Source organism: Leptidea sinapis, chromosome 1 (assembly GCF_905404315.1).
Source record: "Leptidea sinapis chromosome 1, ilLepSina1.1, whole genome shotgun sequence".
NCBI lineage: Eukaryota > Metazoa > Arthropoda > Insecta > Lepidoptera > Pieridae > Leptidea > Leptidea sinapis.
The window spans coordinates 5,153,432-5,174,269 of NC_066265.1; the positions used below are offsets into that span (position 1 = coordinate 5,153,432).

Genomic DNA, 20,838 nt, shown 5'->3' on the forward strand with positions numbered 1-20,838 from the left:
ATAAATGGATCACATATCATCTAGGAGAAATAAGCGACTTGGTCAGTGAGCCGTAGTATTGATATTATTGTCATCTGTCGATGCGTTATGAAACAGATCATAAGATCATTAAATGATACTTACTTAATATCAGATGGGCCATCAATTCTTTACGTCGATCATTCTCATAAAACCTACCCCTAAAAGAAATAAAGATTTGACATAATGTGTATTAAAATAGATTTCGTTACAATATCCACATATATTTCTCACTTGTCTTATATGAGAAGTACTGAGCCGAAATAAGCTTCCATTCCTAGTCGTTCTGGTCAATATTTCACACAGCTTTGTTATTTGTTTGCAGAATGATTTGTAGACTAGTGGGAGGCTCCTTTGCACAGGATGACGGCTAGATTATGGGTACCACAACGGCGAAATAAACCAAATCAATGTACCTACAGTTGATTCTTTTTTATAACTAGTATGATATTAATTATTTTGTGGCATGTTTCAACGCTGCAACGCTACGTTAAACTACGTGTGTGCTACAAAATTTACTACGTGTAGATATCAATCAGTTGCTACGACGGATAGGCTACCATCGCATTAACAATTAATATACTTAAAATATTAATACATTTTCCACAAATTCATTACAACAAATCGCATTGAAGATCTTTTTTAAAATCTTAATCGTTCAGGAAACTCAGGACTTTTAAATTAGTCAATTGTCCTTCAAATAACTAAACTTTACCACGGGCAAGCAGGAGCTATCGTATTGAGCTGTGAATAAACAAAACGTGACCGTCCTCAATGGCTCTCAAACTGTTCTCGAGATGACGTCAAGTATTTGCATTTAGATTATGTTTTAGAAACACACGTCTCCGCTACGGCTCACAACATAATAAACATGTATATGATTACGATATCATTCTTTTGACACGGCGTAACGGCTTATGTTAATACAAAAACTATGTTTGGATATGACGAGATACAATTTAATGGAATGTATATTTTTTTCCAGGAATTTTTTAAGGAAACAAAGAGATTCATCACTATAGTAAAAAATAAGTTAAATGATTTTATCATCATTAATATAAATATTACAATATTGGACATATCCTAGAATAGTTTCACCGAGAACACAAAATAATACAATTATACAGACATGACAACAGAACGATATAATATTTAGGCGAATACACAATAATATAAATCAAGACACCGACAGATATACTAGTGGATATAATAATGAAAAAATATACAAGGTTTAAGGTAAGGTCAGTAATTGATCTTTTAACTAATTCGTAAATGACGCAGTTGAGGAGTGCGAAAACAGGTCGATATTAATATGAGAATGCAATGAAGAACACATTCTGTGAAGAGGAGCGTGACACCCAATATTGGTTCTAGGAGTCGGTGGGTTGAAAGTTCTGTGTGTGCGTAAAGACCTGGCAGGAACATTGAATGGCAAAAGCTCGAGAAGTTCGGGGAATGCATAAATAGCCACAATGAAAAAGTGTAAGTGTATCTTTGTCATCGGCACGTTTTAAAATGCAAATCTGTCCGATGTGGGACGCGGAATCGAATTGTAATCAAGACCGAGTGATATCGTCACGTCTTCAATATATTTCCGTGCCCCTTTTTTCCCGTGAAAATCCACGAAATCTTTACTCGTGCAATATGTGCGCTCATAAAACATTTTTTTGTGCGCCGTTTACGAGCGCAATAAAATTCTTAATCGAAAATTAATGTTGGAACCACTGTGTAGAGTCGAAAGCCGTTAGTAAAAAGGGTAATTTTGTCCGTTGTTGTATCATTCCGTTCATTAATTGCCTTCATAAGTTCGAAGGCGGTCGCTTTATAGTCGACACAGGCGCTTCTATCCAGACACCTTATGCAAATGATACACACCGCGTGCCAATAACGACAACATTATAACAATTTAAGAAGTCAATAATATTGAATGTTTTTTTAGTATCTTTTTTATAGATAGAACAGATACTAGCTTTGCACAACTAACTTATTCACAGTTGGAGCTTCTCAGGCTAAATATTTAGGTACATTTGGTTCTATGAATTATAATACAGAGCTGGAGGAAGGTTGAAGGGAGAGGCTTATCAGGTAACCAGGTAAACGTGGCTGATATGTTTATGCCAAGCCAGAATATTTCCAACTGTGTATCTATTTCGTGTTGATTTGTACGCTTAGCTATGTGTTATAGAAGAAAAATAAAAACAATAAATGTAGCAAAAATGAGATTTATTTGCAGTATATGCGGTATTAATTTGAGTGGCAGAGTAATTTAGTGGCGTAAAAGAAGAGGTCCTGACAGTTGTTGGGACGAAATTGTAGTCATATTGAAAAGATGGAAAAGAGTATATTGACTGCACAACTTTAGAAAATAATTATAATACGAATGTATGAAAACATACATTTTATAATATTTATAAACATCAATTTAACAAGTTTAAGTTAATAAATTTGCAATTTCAGTTTGCGAAATACAGGGTGGCAATGTTGGAATCCGTTTCATCTTTTAAAAGATCGGCGTTAAAACAGTAAAGTTAAATTTAATAAGTTATTTAATTAATATTTATTAAATAATTAAATTTTAAAACTTATAACAATAATAAGCGAACGTTGATTATATGTGATTGGCTTTCTACAAATATTTACGAATTGTAAAGAATTTCAGAACACAATAATCAAGACGTCCATTGAATCTCGACATTTCATGCGGTTTGTGAAGAAATTCTTTACATTTTTGGTCAAAATATTGGTTCTTTATACTTCCATTTTTTAATCAACGACCACTGAAGCTATGGATAAAGATTTCTAAGGCTCAAGAGCCAATGTTATGCATAATACAAATAATCACTCAATGGATAATAATTCAAATTAGATTTAGGAGTTATTGCTATTATGGAAGAGGAGGATAAACGAGCGCAAGTGCCACTTGATGTTAAGTGATCAGCACAGCCCACACTCTCCTGCAACACCAGAGGAATGGAGGAGAGGAGCGTTGCCGGTCCTTAAGAAAGGTTCACGCAGTTTTTTTCAAAGTACCCATTTCATATCGCCCCAGAAACACCGTACAAGGGAGCTCATTTTACAGCTTGTTTGCTTATGGAAAAAAATTATTTGCAAATCGCACCATGGAGGAACGCCACCCAGATAGTGGGAATGACATTCTAATTGGTAGCGTGTCGTGCGAAAGTGGAAATCGGCGGCAGGAATCAGATCTGTTCGCTATATCAAGACTAACTGCCAGGCATTTCCCCTTGCTTTCGAAAGCCGCCAGCCATCTCTTTATTAGGTATACCAGACGATCGCCCGTCGGCTGACCATGGCGAAAGGTGTACTATCGGTCGTTGATCAACTGGTGACCCTCTAGGTATACAAAGAGCTGGCGGATAACAATGCCTTCCATTATTTTGGAATGTAGGGAGGTAACATCAATAGGCCTGTAGTTAGCCGGATCCGAAGTATCTCCTTTTTTTGAATCAGGTGGACAAGGGCTGACTTCCATGAGTACGGGACTACGCCTTTGGAATAGGAGTATTAGAATAAACGCGTTAATACCAGCGTCAACTCAGGGGCACACGTTTTAAGTACGATGGGAGAAATACCATCCGGACCGCGCGGCTTCTTGACGTCCAAGGAAAACAGAGTTCGCCGAACAGTTTTCTGTCTGAATTGTTCTTCAGGCGAAGAGGTCTGACATGACACGGGATGGTCTGCGGTGTTTTTCCGTAGCCGTCAAGAGTCGTCAGCAAAAAGAGTGCACAGAAGTTCAGCTTTCATTTTGCCTCATGGGCCAGGGGATTATTCCCCATGTAGAGCGGTGAAAGGGCGTCTGGTTCTATCAAGGGCAGCTTTCGACAACGCGTAGAATTTGCGTGTTCCAGTCAGGAAATTAGAAAGATGCTCGCCAATTTTGGTGAAGTGCTTCGATTTCATACGGGCGATTTGCCGCTTAAGGAATCTGGAGGCACGGTAATATTTCCTCTTAAAACCTTTGCAGTCCGGATCCTTTGTACCCAGCGCTGCAATCCACATTCGATTCGCCTATTTTTTGCAGTCAGCTGTGCTTTAATTGACGCATCGAAGAACCAGGGCTGTGATCTGCCACCGATAGGTACTAAAGATCGTAAAATTATATAATTGAATATACTAAGTTATGGCTAAAACAGTGATATTTTTCTTCTACAATTTGTACCAAAAATTATACTTATTGTTGTTTATGTTTATGCGAGCATTTATACAAAACACCTACTTAACTTTTAAGCTTCTATCTTAGTTGGCATTTGTGTATAACTGCGTTATGTTAATATTCTTACTAAGTCACTGGTTTGAAGTGAGAAGTTGTAATAAGACCTTTACTGCTGTTACTTTAAGTGTCGTGGTTAAATGCTTAAGAGTGTTGCGAGTATGTGTTTAACGGAATAATAGAGCTTTGGTGCCGTGTACCTTTGAGGTAATTATGTTAATTTGTTACAAGTAATAATATATAAATGATGGTTTAGTGGCTAAAATGATTTTAGAATGGTAGAATTAATTAGAGGTAGAAGAGTATGTTTTAATATGTATAATTCTTTGACTGGCACTTATAGTGAACGTCAAATAAAAATACCTAGTTGTGTGCTAGTTGTAAACTATTTGACTTAACTCAATTTGATAATTATAATTTACTAGCTTATCGCACGAATTCAGCCGCGCTAAATTATTTGGTCATTTCCTCGGGTCTTTATATAGTACTACCTTGTTTGACGTCTGTGCGAAATTCCACGACGATCGTTTAACAAAGCGTTAGAAACAAACATACTCATAATATCACCATTTAACATTTTAAATAGAAAAGAATAATTTTAAAATCCCTACACATGTGAAATATTCCATTATTTTCGTTATGTTTATTAAATATGTAAATATTTTTCGGAATGATTAACTGCCTGTTTTTTTATTCATAGTAAGTATTATATTAAAAACAGTACCAGCTGAAGTAAGTCCTCGGGGTAGTCTAATTCCCTAGAGAACGCGACTCAGGTGGCGGATAGGAGGAGCTCTATGGAGGGTTGAATAACGTAAGAGTGAAATAAAATACATCCCGAGGAACACAAGGCTGGCGATGTATGTGGTAATCTGTATGTACGTAAGGCACGCTTCTTCGACATATTCGGATCAGAGACTGTACGTAAGGTCTGCGTCGCCTGATGTGCTCAGCGGCGCCCAAGCTCCATAGTTGGGTACAGCCTTGGCGTAAGGTAGCAAAACACAAGCCAGATACACCTATACTTATCATGAAAAGGCAATATAATATAAAGCATACGAGTAATATTTATATTCCCATCGTAGGCGTCTCTCTCAAGCGAAGTTGGTGATTATGAAATTGCTAAACATACTAGGGGTTCCCTAAAAGTGGCAGTAGAACTATACAGCAAGGCACCCTTACAATGCATACAAATACTATAATACTGTTGTGAGCAAGAAATAAAGTGGAATGGTGCAAAATCACGACGATTGACGACGAGATTGGGAAGGGACATAAACTTATATCACGGCATTAAAAGTGAAAAGAAAGGTGGCGATTATTTTAGATCAAAATTTGGGCAAAAAAATAATACAAATAAAAATAAACAGTGACAGAGTGTAAAACTAGCCTTGGAAGATCACCCCAGCCTTATTTAACACGTAGAGTGTCCTGAAATACATAAACAATACTTCTGGAGGCGACTTTAAAAACATATCCAAGAGTATGTCAACCCTTAAAACTGAAGAAATGCCACATGTCTTGAGGAGGAGCAAATTTGTTCCCTTTTAAAAAAACAAGGGAGGCGTAAGAGGATGTAGAAACTTTTGCGGCAAAAAACTAACTTCACATGCCCAAATACTGGGAAGGAGCGCTCGAACGATTAGTCTTTATAATTTTACTAACGAAAAACCTATTTAGTTACACAGCGGGAAAAGGAATCCATATAATATGTAATTAATGCCTCAAGATTGGTAATGGAAAAAGTTACAGAAAACGGTCAAATCCTATGAATGTTATTCAAAGACTTTACAAGGCTACATAATATAATAATATGTACATATGTACAACAACGTCAGTTGCCCCAGCCGGTATATCTGACAGATATGTCGTGACATCGTCGTTTTCATTTATCAGGGCAGTGCACTGACCTCTAAATTGCACATTATATAATGTATTCATAAACTGTCTAACGCATAAACCGAAAAGATATACAAGTTTGGAGAGAGTCACAAAGCAAAATGGCTTGGATATTATTAAAAAAATACAAAGTATGTGCTGAAACACTAGTCACAACTCCTTCTTCTCTACCAGGAGGCCTCTATAGAAGCAGATATACCTAACACAGAGAATGACATCTAAATGAATGAAGTGGTAATCTTTCTACTATGCGACGTTAATATTCCAATAAGAACTAAAGGCAAGATGTATAAAACAGTAGTACGACCGGCACTATTGGCAATTAATTTTGAGCAATCTAAAGACACTCGAACAGAAGATCCTACTGAAAATAAATTTCAGTGGTGCTGAAATGAGCCGGAGGAGAGACACTACAAGACAGAGTGCGCACTGAATGAAAAGGAAGCTTTAAAGTTGCAGTCACAACAGACAAAATATCATTAACACGTAATTCGAAAGACCGGTGATTATGTTGTGAAGAAGTGCCTTTCCAGGGCTACAGGAAAAAGGGATAGGGGAAGGTGATGTCTGTCTAAAAAGACATGAAACGCCTCAACATCAACAACGACAACACCAACATATGAGCAAAATGGTGGCGCATGATAAGGAAAGTCAACCCCGTGTAACGGGATAAAGCGAATTCAAAGAAGAAGTAGCAGTTGAATTAACAGTATGTGAAGCGATTGTCCGGGAAGTATTGCCTAAGCACCTATTTCTATCGTCAAACAGCAAGCCACTCGTATTGTAGTGTTCCGGCTTGTATAATTACCAACCGTACAATTAAAGGAACATGAGACATTTACTGTGTTATTACTAACGCCAAAAATAGTTAATCCAAATTTAAAACATTTTGTCTTTATCTTACCGTTGCCACTACAGAATTACATGACAGGGAGAAGTAATTTTAAACTTGGGAGATACTTTATACTGTGTTTATTGATGTGGCAGTTAGAGTTTTAAGGTTGTCGTTATTAATCGTATCGTCACGAATGATTACAGTCGTCAGATGAAGCCGCTTACACCAGATAAGTCATCTGCTTGTTTTGTCACTCAATTTTATAATAAAGGAAAATATTTTGTCTAATTGCAAGCAATAATATGATATCCTAGAGTCCATAGCTTAAAATACTTATTCAAGTCATATTTCATCGTCACTTCGTTCTTTACATTTTCGTAATACTTAAGTAACAACTTAATAATAGCATGCCATTTAGTTCGTTGCAAAATTTACTGAAATCTCATTATTATTCAGGAATTTCGTACTGAGTTATTTATATCCACCAGCCAACTTTAACGTAGTTAATACCACTTTTGTTTAAAAGACCCATACAAGTGCTACATAAATCTGTTTTAATTTTAGCAACACTATACTACTTGCTTACTGCTGATTTCAGTAAATTTCCAACAAATTGGAGATTAACATGGATAGCAAAAAGTCCGACAGTAAAATTACAATTTATTGATGAAACTCTTCATACAGCTATTATTTTAAAGTAACGTTTCATTTATAATATTTACTGTTCAAATTATTTAATAGCTATAAATCATGTTGCAATCGCTAACAGTGCTCAGTTCAAAAGTTATGTAAGTGCGTGTTTCGCACATTTTTTTGTTTTATTTGTTTAGCTTTAGAGAATGTAGGTAGCAAATTATATTTTTTCGAAAAGATCCATTCTATGTATTATAATAATAGACACCGGCTGTCGGTTGCAACATCATGAGTACATAATATATCAAATCGCAAACAGTCACGTTCATCCAACGTTACGCTTGTTGACCAATCCAGATGTGATATTAAAAACAAAAGAGCGCAAATGAAGTTGGAACGTGTCGGTTCACGAGCAGCTGGAACTTGTAGAGAAAATTAGAAGAAAACTTACCAGATGCGTCGGCTTGAGACGTGAGGAACAGCAGGCATGCGACGATGAGAGCGGTCGTACGTAGTCGCGCGCGATCCCGCTCTCGCATCTTACCGGCGCCGGGGTGCGCCTGCGCCTGCGTCAAATACTACGTCACTACCCACCGTGCACATCCCAGGGCGGCCCACTGCGCCCTCGCAACACCGACAACCTACCTACTTACACTATACACATCACAACCGAGTTTTGCCACTTAAATTACAGCTTAACCCTAACAATATCACAAAAATACGACAACCGCTTCGATGATTCAAAAACTTGATAATAAATTGTAAAGGACAACGATAAGTAACTATACGTAAATATTATGTACAACAATATTAATTTGTATTTTTTGATAAAATTTAGAACGTTTTATCCGATTATCTGGCGTGTTCACTGCGCGCGGTTGACAGCACAGCACGTAGGATAGTTCAACCATATTCCATTGTCAACGATGTTATGTGTCTCGGCTGGAGGCTGGCATACTACACTTGCTCGTTCGTTTGACGTCACTACAGCAAACACTATTCGCGGTCAAACACATTTTTTTCTGTATATATCGTGAACCATACGTTCCGCTCGCTGCCTTGACCTGTAACGATATCGACGTTATTGTACATCAGCGCAAGTTAATGATCCATTAAACGCTTTGAGCTGGTATACAACTTGATTTCTCGATTAAAACGGAATTGGAATGCGTATAAATAAAATTAAACTATATTCGGCAAGTTGAAATGTCATTTTTATTTCATATATATAGATGATTGTCTTAACCTTTATTTAGAAATGTCAACGACTTGCTAAATTTAAAATCGTTCGCACCTATTTCAAATCATAATATGTACGATGTTATTTTACAGATATTAACCGCATATAGATGGCTCCTCAACAAACAGGACAAGGTTCTAGGGTTAAAAAACTCTATAACATCAATTTGGAAAAACAATTTTGAACCGTCTGTTCGGAGCCATCGATTCGTGAACAATTCAGCCAGTGACTGGAATAAATGGAGTCATAGAAATTCAAAAGAAAATGCTATTTACAGCGTGACCTCGTGCAGAAAGACGTGTTTCCCGGAAACACTATAGAGCCTTGCTTTGAAATAGCACTTAAAACGTGCAATAGCACTGTACTCCAACACTGAAATGCAAAATGGCAAACAAAAGCTAATGACTAATCGCGTGAACGAAATCCTAGTTAAAATTAACAAATAAATGTAGTTGGAATTTTACTTTCATTGGAATTCATTTAAATTACTTTTTTAGTAAATTAAAGTAGATATAAGATCTTGTAGTTCTGTATGGCAATAAGAAAATCGAAATTCGAAAGATTACACATAAATAATAAGCTATTAACTGTAACCGATGTTTCGTCACGTCTCGCTTAAAAGGCATTAATTGGAATACAGTCCTGCCCCACTCTTATTAAAACCTTCTCACACATTCGATCATATTTATAAAAAGACGTCAAAGTTTAATTCAATAAAACATATCGTCGACAGGGCGCACTTTGCACGACTTATTACTTCCAATAATGGCAGCCCAGGTGCGACCGTATTTGCATACAAGTGGAATTGCTTTCGACTTGCCCCCACTCACTTTGTAATATACCCTTCACTCTTGCCAAATTATTTGATTTGATGCTATAAGATTGTAGAGCCAATCAAACTTTGTTTTGTTGAGGATTAATTAGATATGCATACCTATAGTATTCCGATATTAATAGGTCGACTATTGTATATTAATATTAAAGCTACGAAACGGTTGAATATAATATTGTTAACATTATAAATTCCCAATTAGTTCATCAATATTACAAGCTTTTTTTTACGTATTAACTGGTTAATACCTTAGTTAATTACTGAAGAAGCGGAGAAATTACAAAAGCAACGACAAATTAAATGACATATTCTAGAAAACCGAATTAAACATTACAGTTTGCCTCCAATGCTATTACAGTCCGTAATTATTGCGTTCACATCACAAAAATATCTAATGGGCATAATAAATAATAACTAATGTTTTTGTTTTTTTGTATACTTGCAATGTGAGGCCTAGTTATAGAGTAAATATAATAAGTATGAGATATATTTTAATTTTAATGTTTCATTGCCATAAGAATGTAAGTCTAGGCTTTGATGACCGTCCATGCATTCCTGAGAATTAAATATCTGAAAGACGAACAGTGAACTGACTTATCTAGTCTCACAAAAAAGGATAGTTTCTTAAAAATATAATTTCAACACTAATCATAATTATTCAGAGTTTGCATTCATAATCAAGGTTTTTTAATTTAAAAAAATATTTGAAAAGTATATTGACCATGGTGGATTTTTCTTTACGTTCTTACAGTTTTTATTTTTTTACCTAGGCGTAACATACGGCATTTCCATAACAAGACCATTACACTGCTCCGATAATTCTGAGACTAATGATAAACTTGACTGGCTCAGCGAGTTGTACATACAACTCCACACTTTATAACCTTGAATGGAGTACGCCTCCATCGATGGATTTTCGAGCATTCCTCTCGATCTTTTCCTTATATGAATTCGGTAATAGAATAAAGACTGGTACGTAGCCACCGATGCATTTTTTTTTCACCCTGAGACTAAAATATGTAATATTTTGCGACCATAATAAAAAAAGCTCAGAAGTGCCAGCCCTCGCGATCTGACACCTCGCCGGTCCCCTACTTCATCTATCATGAAGAAAGACGGAAGCGTTTAATTACGTCTCGATCTTAATTAACTACCTCACTTGCCAACGCCGTGCCACGCGCCGTTTCATTTTTGAATTATAATCTGGTAGGCTGCATTCGAATTGGGTTTAATCGTGACAGACGTACCGCAGACGAAGATACTGTGGCGTTTGAGGGTTGATGTTTAATCACAAGTTTGCGTTAATATTTGAATTTGTACATGCGGATTTCAGAATTTATATCATATAGATGTGAACCGAAGGAAATTATCAATAGGTTAATAATAATAACGGTATAGTGAATTATATTACATTCCAGTTCTCACCCATTTAATTTATTGCATTAAATTTAATTCGGGACGCATTGTTAACATAGGGGCGCGCAAATAGACGTAACTTTGTTGCAAAAGATATTCGCTTTGACAACGCTATGTTTTGTGAAATATTACGGTGACTACTGTTTGCTTAGTGTTATTACAGTATATTTTATTTCCTAGTAGATAATAACGTATTTTCTATTATTTAGTCTTCCAGTTTAACTTATGACAACATAATTATTAAATTTATGGTATTATAATATACGATGGAGATTATGGAAAAAAAATTGGTTGTTTAAGTAAATACATTATCAGTTTTGGGGTTGGATGCAATTTTTTTTTACAAAAGTATTTAGAGATTCGCGCACACTTCGTGTCGAGTGCTTGGACCTCACTTAGCAGTGATAGCCTGCACCTATTCCAGCATTAATAATGCGCAATAAATGTAATAAGTTTATCTAATATAGTAAGCGTATAGACAACTAACATTACTGAGAGTATCGATCCAGCAACCCGATCCTCGATAGGCTGAGAAAATACACATTGTGTTGACTTATAGCCTTCCAACAAACGACACTCATAAGCGAAATCCAAACACGACAACACAGTACAGTCACATATAGAAAAGCCACAGTCAGCATGACGAATTGTATCATACGATTCCGGGCGCTCACTATCTAGACGTGGCTGAACAAATGTCGCGTTGTCAGGGCGCGGGATAATCCAGGCGTCGCTGTCAGTATTATCACGCCTGTAAATACTGCAAACATTGCTAATGTTCGCGCTAAAACGCGTCACACCGCAGGCAATATACACGCAGGATTTGCTTGAATTCATCAAATCGTTAATTTGTTCATTAATCAAGTATTTGTGTGCGTTTCGGTGTTTCGCTTGAAAATAAGCTTAGTTATTACTGGTGACAGTTTCACGAATTAGGTGTAGGTTTTGCAAAATGTAACTTATATGCGCGCGTGGTATCTTACTCTTGCCATTCTCAAGATATTTTTAAAAGGAATTAATTTGAATTTCTTCGACAAATTAAAATTAGTGTAAAGCTTCGTAATTACTTAAATCGGATGATTATTTTATCCAGGAGTGGAGTCCTTGCTCATGTGACTACAAAAACCCTGGACAACAGAGCCATAAAATTATAATAGGTTTCAGAAAAAGTTTATTCCCAGTTAATACGAAAAATTTATGCTTTTTAATTTATTCAAATGATTTGAGTTTTCTTTAGTGTTAATTCCGCCAATATTTGTCTTTAAACAATTCGACACGTGTTTCGCCTCTACACGAGGCATCCTCAGGACAACTTGAGTCGCCAAAATGTGGCTGACTCAGAATCAGTCTCGTGCCAGATTTTGAATATTGAAATATGGATTTTTAATATGAATTTTGATATAATTTAAATAATTATGTATTTGCGCAAAGTAACGCCTACTTCAATCAATTTTCTTTTTAATTTAATTAAGTTTAAATACAGTATGATGACTTTTTGTCATCTTGTAGGTTGTCACACAATCCCGTTGCTCTATATAATCTCCTGATCAAATAAAATACTTACGAGAAAAAACTTATCAGTACTTCTCCTCAAGTCAAAGCTCCTTTACAAACTAATGTAGCTTCATAACGTTTACCAAGTATTTTTGCAATATGTTATGTTATTGTCACTCACTATGGTAAATAAATATATTTCATATCTTTATATAAATTAATATAAAAAATTTCTCAATAGTGTTTTTCTGAGAAGTCCGTACTTTCCATTATTCTTGATGTATCAATTTTGAATCACTATTTAAAAAGTGATTCAAAATTGTTCATTAAATGATTTCTGCTGTAGATTACAAATAGAAAAATGCTTTGAAATTATACACTATTAGTATTTTCCCGTTCATCACCTCTTTTGTGTAATAAACGTTAAGTTGTAAGCCTCATAGCTAAGTACATGATGTGATGTCATTACATACCCCATTAGCAAACGCGAACCCGTTAGGATCTCAAGCCAGACCGATATAATTCAGGTGTTAAATTTAATGATCTGTAAGTTCTATAACTAGCGAGACGTTAATGTATATTATGAGCTAATTTTCAGATTTAAGCTCATTTTCTAAATAAATTATATTTAATAAACCGCAATTTCTAGAAAATTTTTTGCTACAATATTCCGGGTCGTAATAATGTATATGTCGTAGGTATTTTGCCAAAGCCGTGATATTATAATTAACCAGTAGATTGTCAATCAACTTCAATTCTTACAATTTAACGGCCTGGTTAAAGTGACATTGTAATGTCACGGGTACACTATAGTGATATTGTAAGGCAATGATATTTTGCCAATTTTACTGGTCTCTTATTGGTCTATTTCTTGTATTTATTGTATAGTCATTATTTTTACTTATGCATTAGTGTAATCAACTAATTGATATCTAAGCGAATCGGCCATTGTTCACTCGTAGGTCTCAAAAACAAATTTAGACTATTGAGCACAACGTATGGCTCGAGCCTAGCGTGCCGCGGCAGCGGCCGGCTAGTGTCAGAACGGAATCGGCCCTTGTTCACTAGTAGTTGTTGTTGTTGGTCCCAAAAACAAATTAACACCTAATCTCAAAGCACGAGGCGAGTGCAGCGGTTCGCTTCGATTGACAATCTATCGTTTAATTATAATATCACGGCTTTGACCTTATACTAGTGACATATATAACGACGCTGGAAGTTGTGGTTTTTATGATTATCTTTATGTATGCCGGACAGCTGAAATAACTGGGTTATAATTTAGTGTCCGAATGTGACAAGCGCAATAGCGATGCCTCTCAGAGTTTGGGTTAAATCGAGAATCCTGATCAGCTGTACTGCGTTGCACTGTACACACTATCTAATATTTTACCATCTGGTGAACGTATTGCTCGTCTCGATACTTGTTTTTGCTAACAATCGCTGATTTATGTTATATTGCTCTTTTCTCTAAATTATTGTTCTTAGGTTCAGACACTCGGATTCCGCTGTATTTATTTGTATTGATTATTTTAGAATAATTAATTTTCGTATGTAAATAGCACCTATATATTTTTTTTAAATAGATTGTACGTCACTCTTAAGGAAATTTTGTAAGGTATTGAAAAATATATGGTCACCAGCTTCTTATATTAGTTTTTATTATACTTAAACAAATACAGGTACTTGCTGCCAATTTTTTATAGGCAACCTATCGCTACTATATTCCATACTACCTTAACGTTAATTTAAAATTATTTTCATCAAAAAAACACATTTCTGCAGAATCGAGCAGCGAGATCTTGTACTAGTATATTCCATACTTCGTAACATCGTATTACTATCTTCGTAACATCGTATCTACGAGTTATATCAAAACTAAGCACTGTTTTCAACATGTAAGTTACACAAACCGCTACCGCGTATCGGTTACGAAACTACTACGTCGTAGCCGAATACGTAGCAGTCAATCTACAATGTAGAGGCAATAATATACGTACGAGTATTGTGTTGCATGAAAGTTCGTCATTTTAGAAGTAGTACGAAATTTTATATGATTCTAGTTAAAAATAAATGCACACGTAGATAGACTTTATTCAGTTAAGGTTGAAGATAATTTTGAAGGAATATGCCACTGGAAAGCGCAGGTTTGCTAGTTTTGCAATATTGATACATTTAATTATGCATTTTAATTGCTTTTTCATTATATTCGTCAAGGAGGACTTAAAACTGGCTTAATTGTAACAAAACTCGAGTTGTTTATCAAAATAAAATAAAATAAAACGTCTTGCCACCGAATTTCACAGCCGTAAACACGTAACAAATATGATATCATCCCCACCATCTGGATGTGTGGCTTTTCTCCACAGTGCGATTTTCAAAGAGCTTTCTACCATGTACAACCAAGCTGTGGAATTAATGAACTTCCACGTACAGTGTTTCCAGAACGATACGAGAATTCCAAAAAGCGCGTACACCTTTCTAAAAGGCCGACAATGACTCTGTGATTTCTCTGGTGTTGTAAGAGAATAATGGCGGCGGACATCACACAACATCAGAAGACCCGTACGCTGTTTTTTTATTCTCTTCCATAAAAGGTAGAAAAAAAAAATAGTTTTTAAGCCATACGTGACAACGATACTTTGCCAGATACTTTAATTTTTATTTGTATTTGAGCTCAGATAACTCTAATATGAATAAATAAATTTTTAATTGAGGGAAGACAAAGACAAAGTAAGAAATCTACGTAAGTATTAATTATAACAAAAGAGAGAGGTTAAATAACTAATGAATAAATACTATGGTCAGTTTATAAGGTTCCACACCCAAACAAATCAAAGTCGACCGTATTACTAATTCTCCGCTACTCGGCCGTCCGTCTGACTGTCAGCTGACGTGATAATGACAGATAAATAAAATAAATATTTCTTTTACAAAAATATTTAAAAACTACATAACGTTTCTTGTACGCTTCGTATGTACGTGCGAATAGCCTCGCTGGTTTTTTATAATGTGCTTCCAGCTATTATTATACCTACAGAGTATAACAGTCATGAATTTGAAACACATATTAGTGATATTAAAAAGATTATAATCACCCCAAATTCAACACATTTGAAATAATTGTTTTTTAAATTATTATCGGTCTTAAGGACAACTAGATGTGTAGATGTGATATGATGATATTTGCAAAAAAAACACATTATTGTAACCTAGTGATTTCCTCGGCGGTCTCATAGAATATATTCATCGCATTTTTCTGACCACACAAAAACGAACAGTCCGTAACACAAACAAACAATTGTTAGAAAAGGTAGGCTGAACTAGAAATTGAGATTCAGCGTATTGTGACTAACGCGGGCCATTCCACAATTGAGAATTTGAAGCCGACAAAGCCACCGCCATGATTTGATGACGTCGCAGTATCGCATTGCAGAATAAACGCTTGATTTACGTGTACGGGCCGTACGTACCAGTTTAACTGTTTCCTAAATCGAGTTTCATACGTATTGCGAACCATACGATACAATTATATTGTTTGTCGTTTCGCAATCAGCTGGTAATATGCACGTGTTCTCAGATAAATGAGGTAAGCCCATAGGGCCACTCTCCATACAAAAACTGTTTTTTAAGCAACTTTCACCCCTTTTGTAATTTACATATTGATCATGTTTTGGTGACGACTGTTTTGATTGCAATACTTCTTCTTTTAGAGCACTAAATTCCTTGTTTGTAATATAGCATTCCTTGATTGCGCGAAGCTCATTTTGTAAAAGTAGCAAGTCTTAAAGAAGCCGCGTTACATTGATATGGTTGAATGTAATGGCCGGCAATTTCTGCAATTCACGAGCCACAAATAAAAGCATTTCTTCAGGATCAGTTCCCTTAAAGAAGGATATAATGTCCATGAGATCTCTTTGCGATTTCCCATCCTAAGAAGCTAATCAGCACGACGGATACATAAATGTTTTAAGTATTTTGCCGAATTAGTAACAAAAACATCAGTGCAAATTATTACTTATTCGGACTGAAAACCATTAAAATACAAATACATTTATTTCTCCCAATATGTAGTAAGAATGGTTAAAATAGTACAGCAATAATTATTTCAGGAGTTTCACATTTTAATGTTAAACTACAGTTGGGAGACAGGAGCTCAAACGTAGTAGGTAGAACCTGTGCTATGAGTCTCCTGAAAACCAAACTATCGCGTATTTTTAAATTGCCACGGGCATTGTACATTTTTACATTATTAAAACGCAAAACTAACACAGTGCTTGATGAAAAAGGCTTTTAAAAATTGCCATATTTCCACTTACAAAGGGATCTAACTCCAAAATTGAGTCTCGGTACTTTAATACGTTTATAGAAAACAACGAATATGTGAACGTTGTTGGGATCCGCGGTGGATGAGTGAACCGTGAAAATGAAAACGATTGCACGTACTGTGTGCTCGTCGTTACTACTGTTTCTATTAAAACTAGATAAAAAATTCTTGATATATTTATACATTTTTCTATTAAAATATAAAACGTGAAAATGAATAAATATAACACTGTTGCTTCTTCTAATTATTATTGTATATAATGGGGTCGTTAGTTACTGGAATAAGTGACGTAACAAGAAGTTGACGAGTATATATTAAGCGAAAATATGATGTGAGTATTACGTAGGTACGTATTACATCACTAAACCTAAGGCGTATCGTAATGAGATACGAATCTTATCCAATCGCAAAGATGGAAAATCTCATATGACTGTAAGTACAAACACTACCTTCTTACCGGAACACAACACTACAAGTATTCTCCTATTTCATGATTACATATATACAATACAGAATTAGGCGTAGTGGCAGTTTGTACTGTATATAAATTTAGATCGTCTTATAGTCGATAGGCAGTAAAGTCACGTATAGGAATCAAATGAAGCCAGTCACCTAGAAGCCGAGTTTGACCTAAACAATGTACCTGACTTTTTCACCCCCGTATATTTATTTTGTAAAATACCTATTGTTGCTAATGTATAAGCAATCGGGTATATGTTTTTCATATTATCTAAAGTTACACTAAGGATGAATATTTACATAGAAAATTTATTTACGAATCACTAGAAGTACATGGATAAGGCAGTTCGACAACCTTTTACTTCTGACTTACTTCAAAACTTCCAATATTTGTCACGTGCTATCAATTTAAAAATAGAATCTTACAGTCCTAAATGCAAGTCACCCCGATGGTCACTATTATGTGATTTATCAAGTATTTATTATCCTCTATCTGATCAAAAAAATGCTCAAAACCGAGTCCGGATGTAAGTGAAGAGTGAAATAGAACAAGTAGCGTTTTTTTTTTTATTTTTTGTTTTTCTGTCTGATTGTACGGGCTAATCCTAAACTATTAGACCGATTTAGTTGCATGATGATACCTTACATCCCCGGTCAACATATACTAACTTATATAGCTTAGTTCACAATAACTTTTGCATATAATTTAGAAAAATTTGTTATGTTTATATTATATTGCCAGCCAAACAATGGTATTATAAAATTTATAAATCCCATAAAAGTGACGGGTTTCCGCGGGAAAGAAAAACATGGTTCAGCATAGCTTCATTCATATTACATCAATTGTGTGTAACAGACGTCATTTCCATCTGAGGCAAGGAGTGAGAGCGACAGATCATTTAAAACAGAAATAATACATAGTTACATATCGATACATACATAAACATAATCTTACAACCCTGAGTAAATCTCAGCCCTACCTCCTTGATTTCAAAAGTAATAATAAATTTTAGTGTTAGCATAGTTTTAAATTTTAAATAATTATTCAATGCAGGATTTTAGAATACTTATGAACATCAACAACCCATTCGAAAATTTATGCCTCAGACCTGAGAAGAATGCACAAGAAACTCAGCGGGCTTTTTTTCATGTATAAGCATGTACATCCCCATACAAAGGAGTTATAGACTCAACTTAATGATATATTAAATTATTAAGTTTTAAACGAAACATGTAAACCTATGTAAACCTACTTCAGACACCAGCTCCTAATTAATACTGCTGGTATTAAAACTGTAACAATCATATATCTACTGCATTAGTGTAAGATATTTTGTGAGGAGAACAGATATTTTGTTTTTACATAAGAATTAATAAAAGATGCACTGACCCATTGCAATTATAATTGTTATAAAATATAATGGCAATGGGCCGATCAGATTATATCGCGACATATAACTTCAATCAATTAGAGCTATAAAAAAGAAAATGTAACCAACGGGACATGATTCGTTTTAACTTTCTCTGAAATTCCAAGGTAGACATCGAATTTTTAAAACGCTTGAAAAATCTTTACATAAGAATATTATTTAATTACATAGAGAACATGAATTTGTAGCATGAATATGACGAATCGTTTCCTATTGGTCAAGTCTTAAGCAGGTATTGCGAAAAGATTTCACAATGCTTTCCGCTTGGTGAGCTTTTATAAGCGTAGGATGTTTATCTATTTGTGGGAAGGATGTGTTCATATTACACTGCTAGCCTCTTTCACAACATATGTCTTTACCTATGAATTTCACTTATCCCCAAACGGTTTACGATAATATACTTTGACTTTGACTCAAACATGTAAATTGATCGTCTTTAAATAAAAAAAAAACGCTCATAGAAAACTAATACGCCACTGTATAGATTTGTGGTAATATTCACTGTTTACTGTTTATTAATTATTATTTTATTATTAGGTAATATTTACTGATTAACTATCCGTGATAAACGATATAAATATAAACTCGAAATGGAGAAAATTTTACGTATTTACGTCATTCGCACATAAAATCGAAAACATTATTATTAGCCAGCTATAATTAACCATTAACGCTGATTATTCGCTGAGATTCGATCACATTCTTAGAGTCGAACGCGAGGAAGTCAACACCGGGTTAGTAATACAGTTAACGCTTTATTGATTTTCAAAAATCCAAGAACGCTTTTTTAGACCGTCGCAAAATATTACCCTTTCTGGCTCGTTAACACGGAATTGAATCAGGCCAAGTATAATTTCCTGTCAACAGACGGATAAAATGTTCAATAAATAAAAAGCATTGTAATAAATAAACGATCTCTGCATCGAAATTCAATATCCGTTTTAGAGGACGCCATCGTTTGAATATAAGGAATATACTTTTGTACATTATTATGAGGTTATAGGGGATTCTAAATACGGGCACTAATCATATCGTTGGCTTAGAATAAAAACCACTTTCTCAAACGTAAAAAAGTTCTACATTAAATGTGATAAGATCGGCCTACAAACTTGTACGGGACTATCATATTCGTAGACAACCATAGCGATATAAATTAACTCATCGATTGTTTGAGGCATCAAAATTAGGAAATAAAGTCTTGTGAATTCGTTCGCTGCCTAATAGAATATCGTATTGTCACGAGGACGACTTAAAGAAAATATTATCTCGATTTTTTTAATCTTTGAGACGGTGTCAGCAAGCTGAAACATGGCCGTTCCATACTTAGTGGAAAATTGGAAACAGCATATAGTTTCAGGAGACAACTTTTCAAAAAAAAATATCAGACTACTTACTTGGAACAATAATCAAGAAACCCGTTTTCAGGCATTTCATGACTGGTTATATCCCTTTACTCTAGAAAGCATGACAAGGACGGCATGATGTGCGAGAAAGAAGGAAGATAAAAACTTTAAAGAAGCTCTAGCGAACGTTCTCGAATTGTGCGACAACGACGATTTGGTGTCTGAAAAGAATTGGAAGATTGAACATTTTAGACTTATGTGTCAAAATAGAACATTGACTAGGCTTGCCCAGAAAGTACACAAATATTGTTCCTAGGTACATATATTATAAGCGAGATATTTCTATCCAAGAACCCCTAGCTTGTAACAATATGAAGTGAGAATACCTAGCAAATAGACAAAACCATCCCAAGTCATCTGATGGTAAATGATCACCGTCGTCCATTCTATCTTGCAAAACCGGTAAAATCATAGAAGACTCACCAGTCTTTTGAGGTGGAGTATCACGTTTTTTGGCGAATAAAAAGAAATCTAATCTCATACGTTCTTTTTTCATATCACTATGAGCAGCGTACCCCAATCTTTTATGGTGTTCGACAGATCATGTGATGGTATATCTATGGATAGTATATACGAACAATACGACGAAGTGCCTTAAAAATGTTTCCACTTTGTGCAAGA

At 35.1% G+C, this 20,838-nt stretch overlaps 1 protein-coding gene across 1 annotated transcript in view; it reads right to left on the reverse strand.

The window, feature by feature from the left end:
- Nucleotides 1-20,838, reverse strand: part of LOC126968250 (tyrosine-protein phosphatase Lar) — a 414,602-nt gene that overhangs the window by 204,155 nt on the left and 189,609 nt on the right. Inside the window, exon 3 of the mRNA XM_050813140.1 lies at nucleotides 8,071-8,185. Coding sequence (XP_050669097.1) covers nucleotides 8,071-8,185 — 115 coding nt within the window. The remainder of the gene's footprint in view (nucleotides 1-8,070; nucleotides 8,186-20,838) is intronic.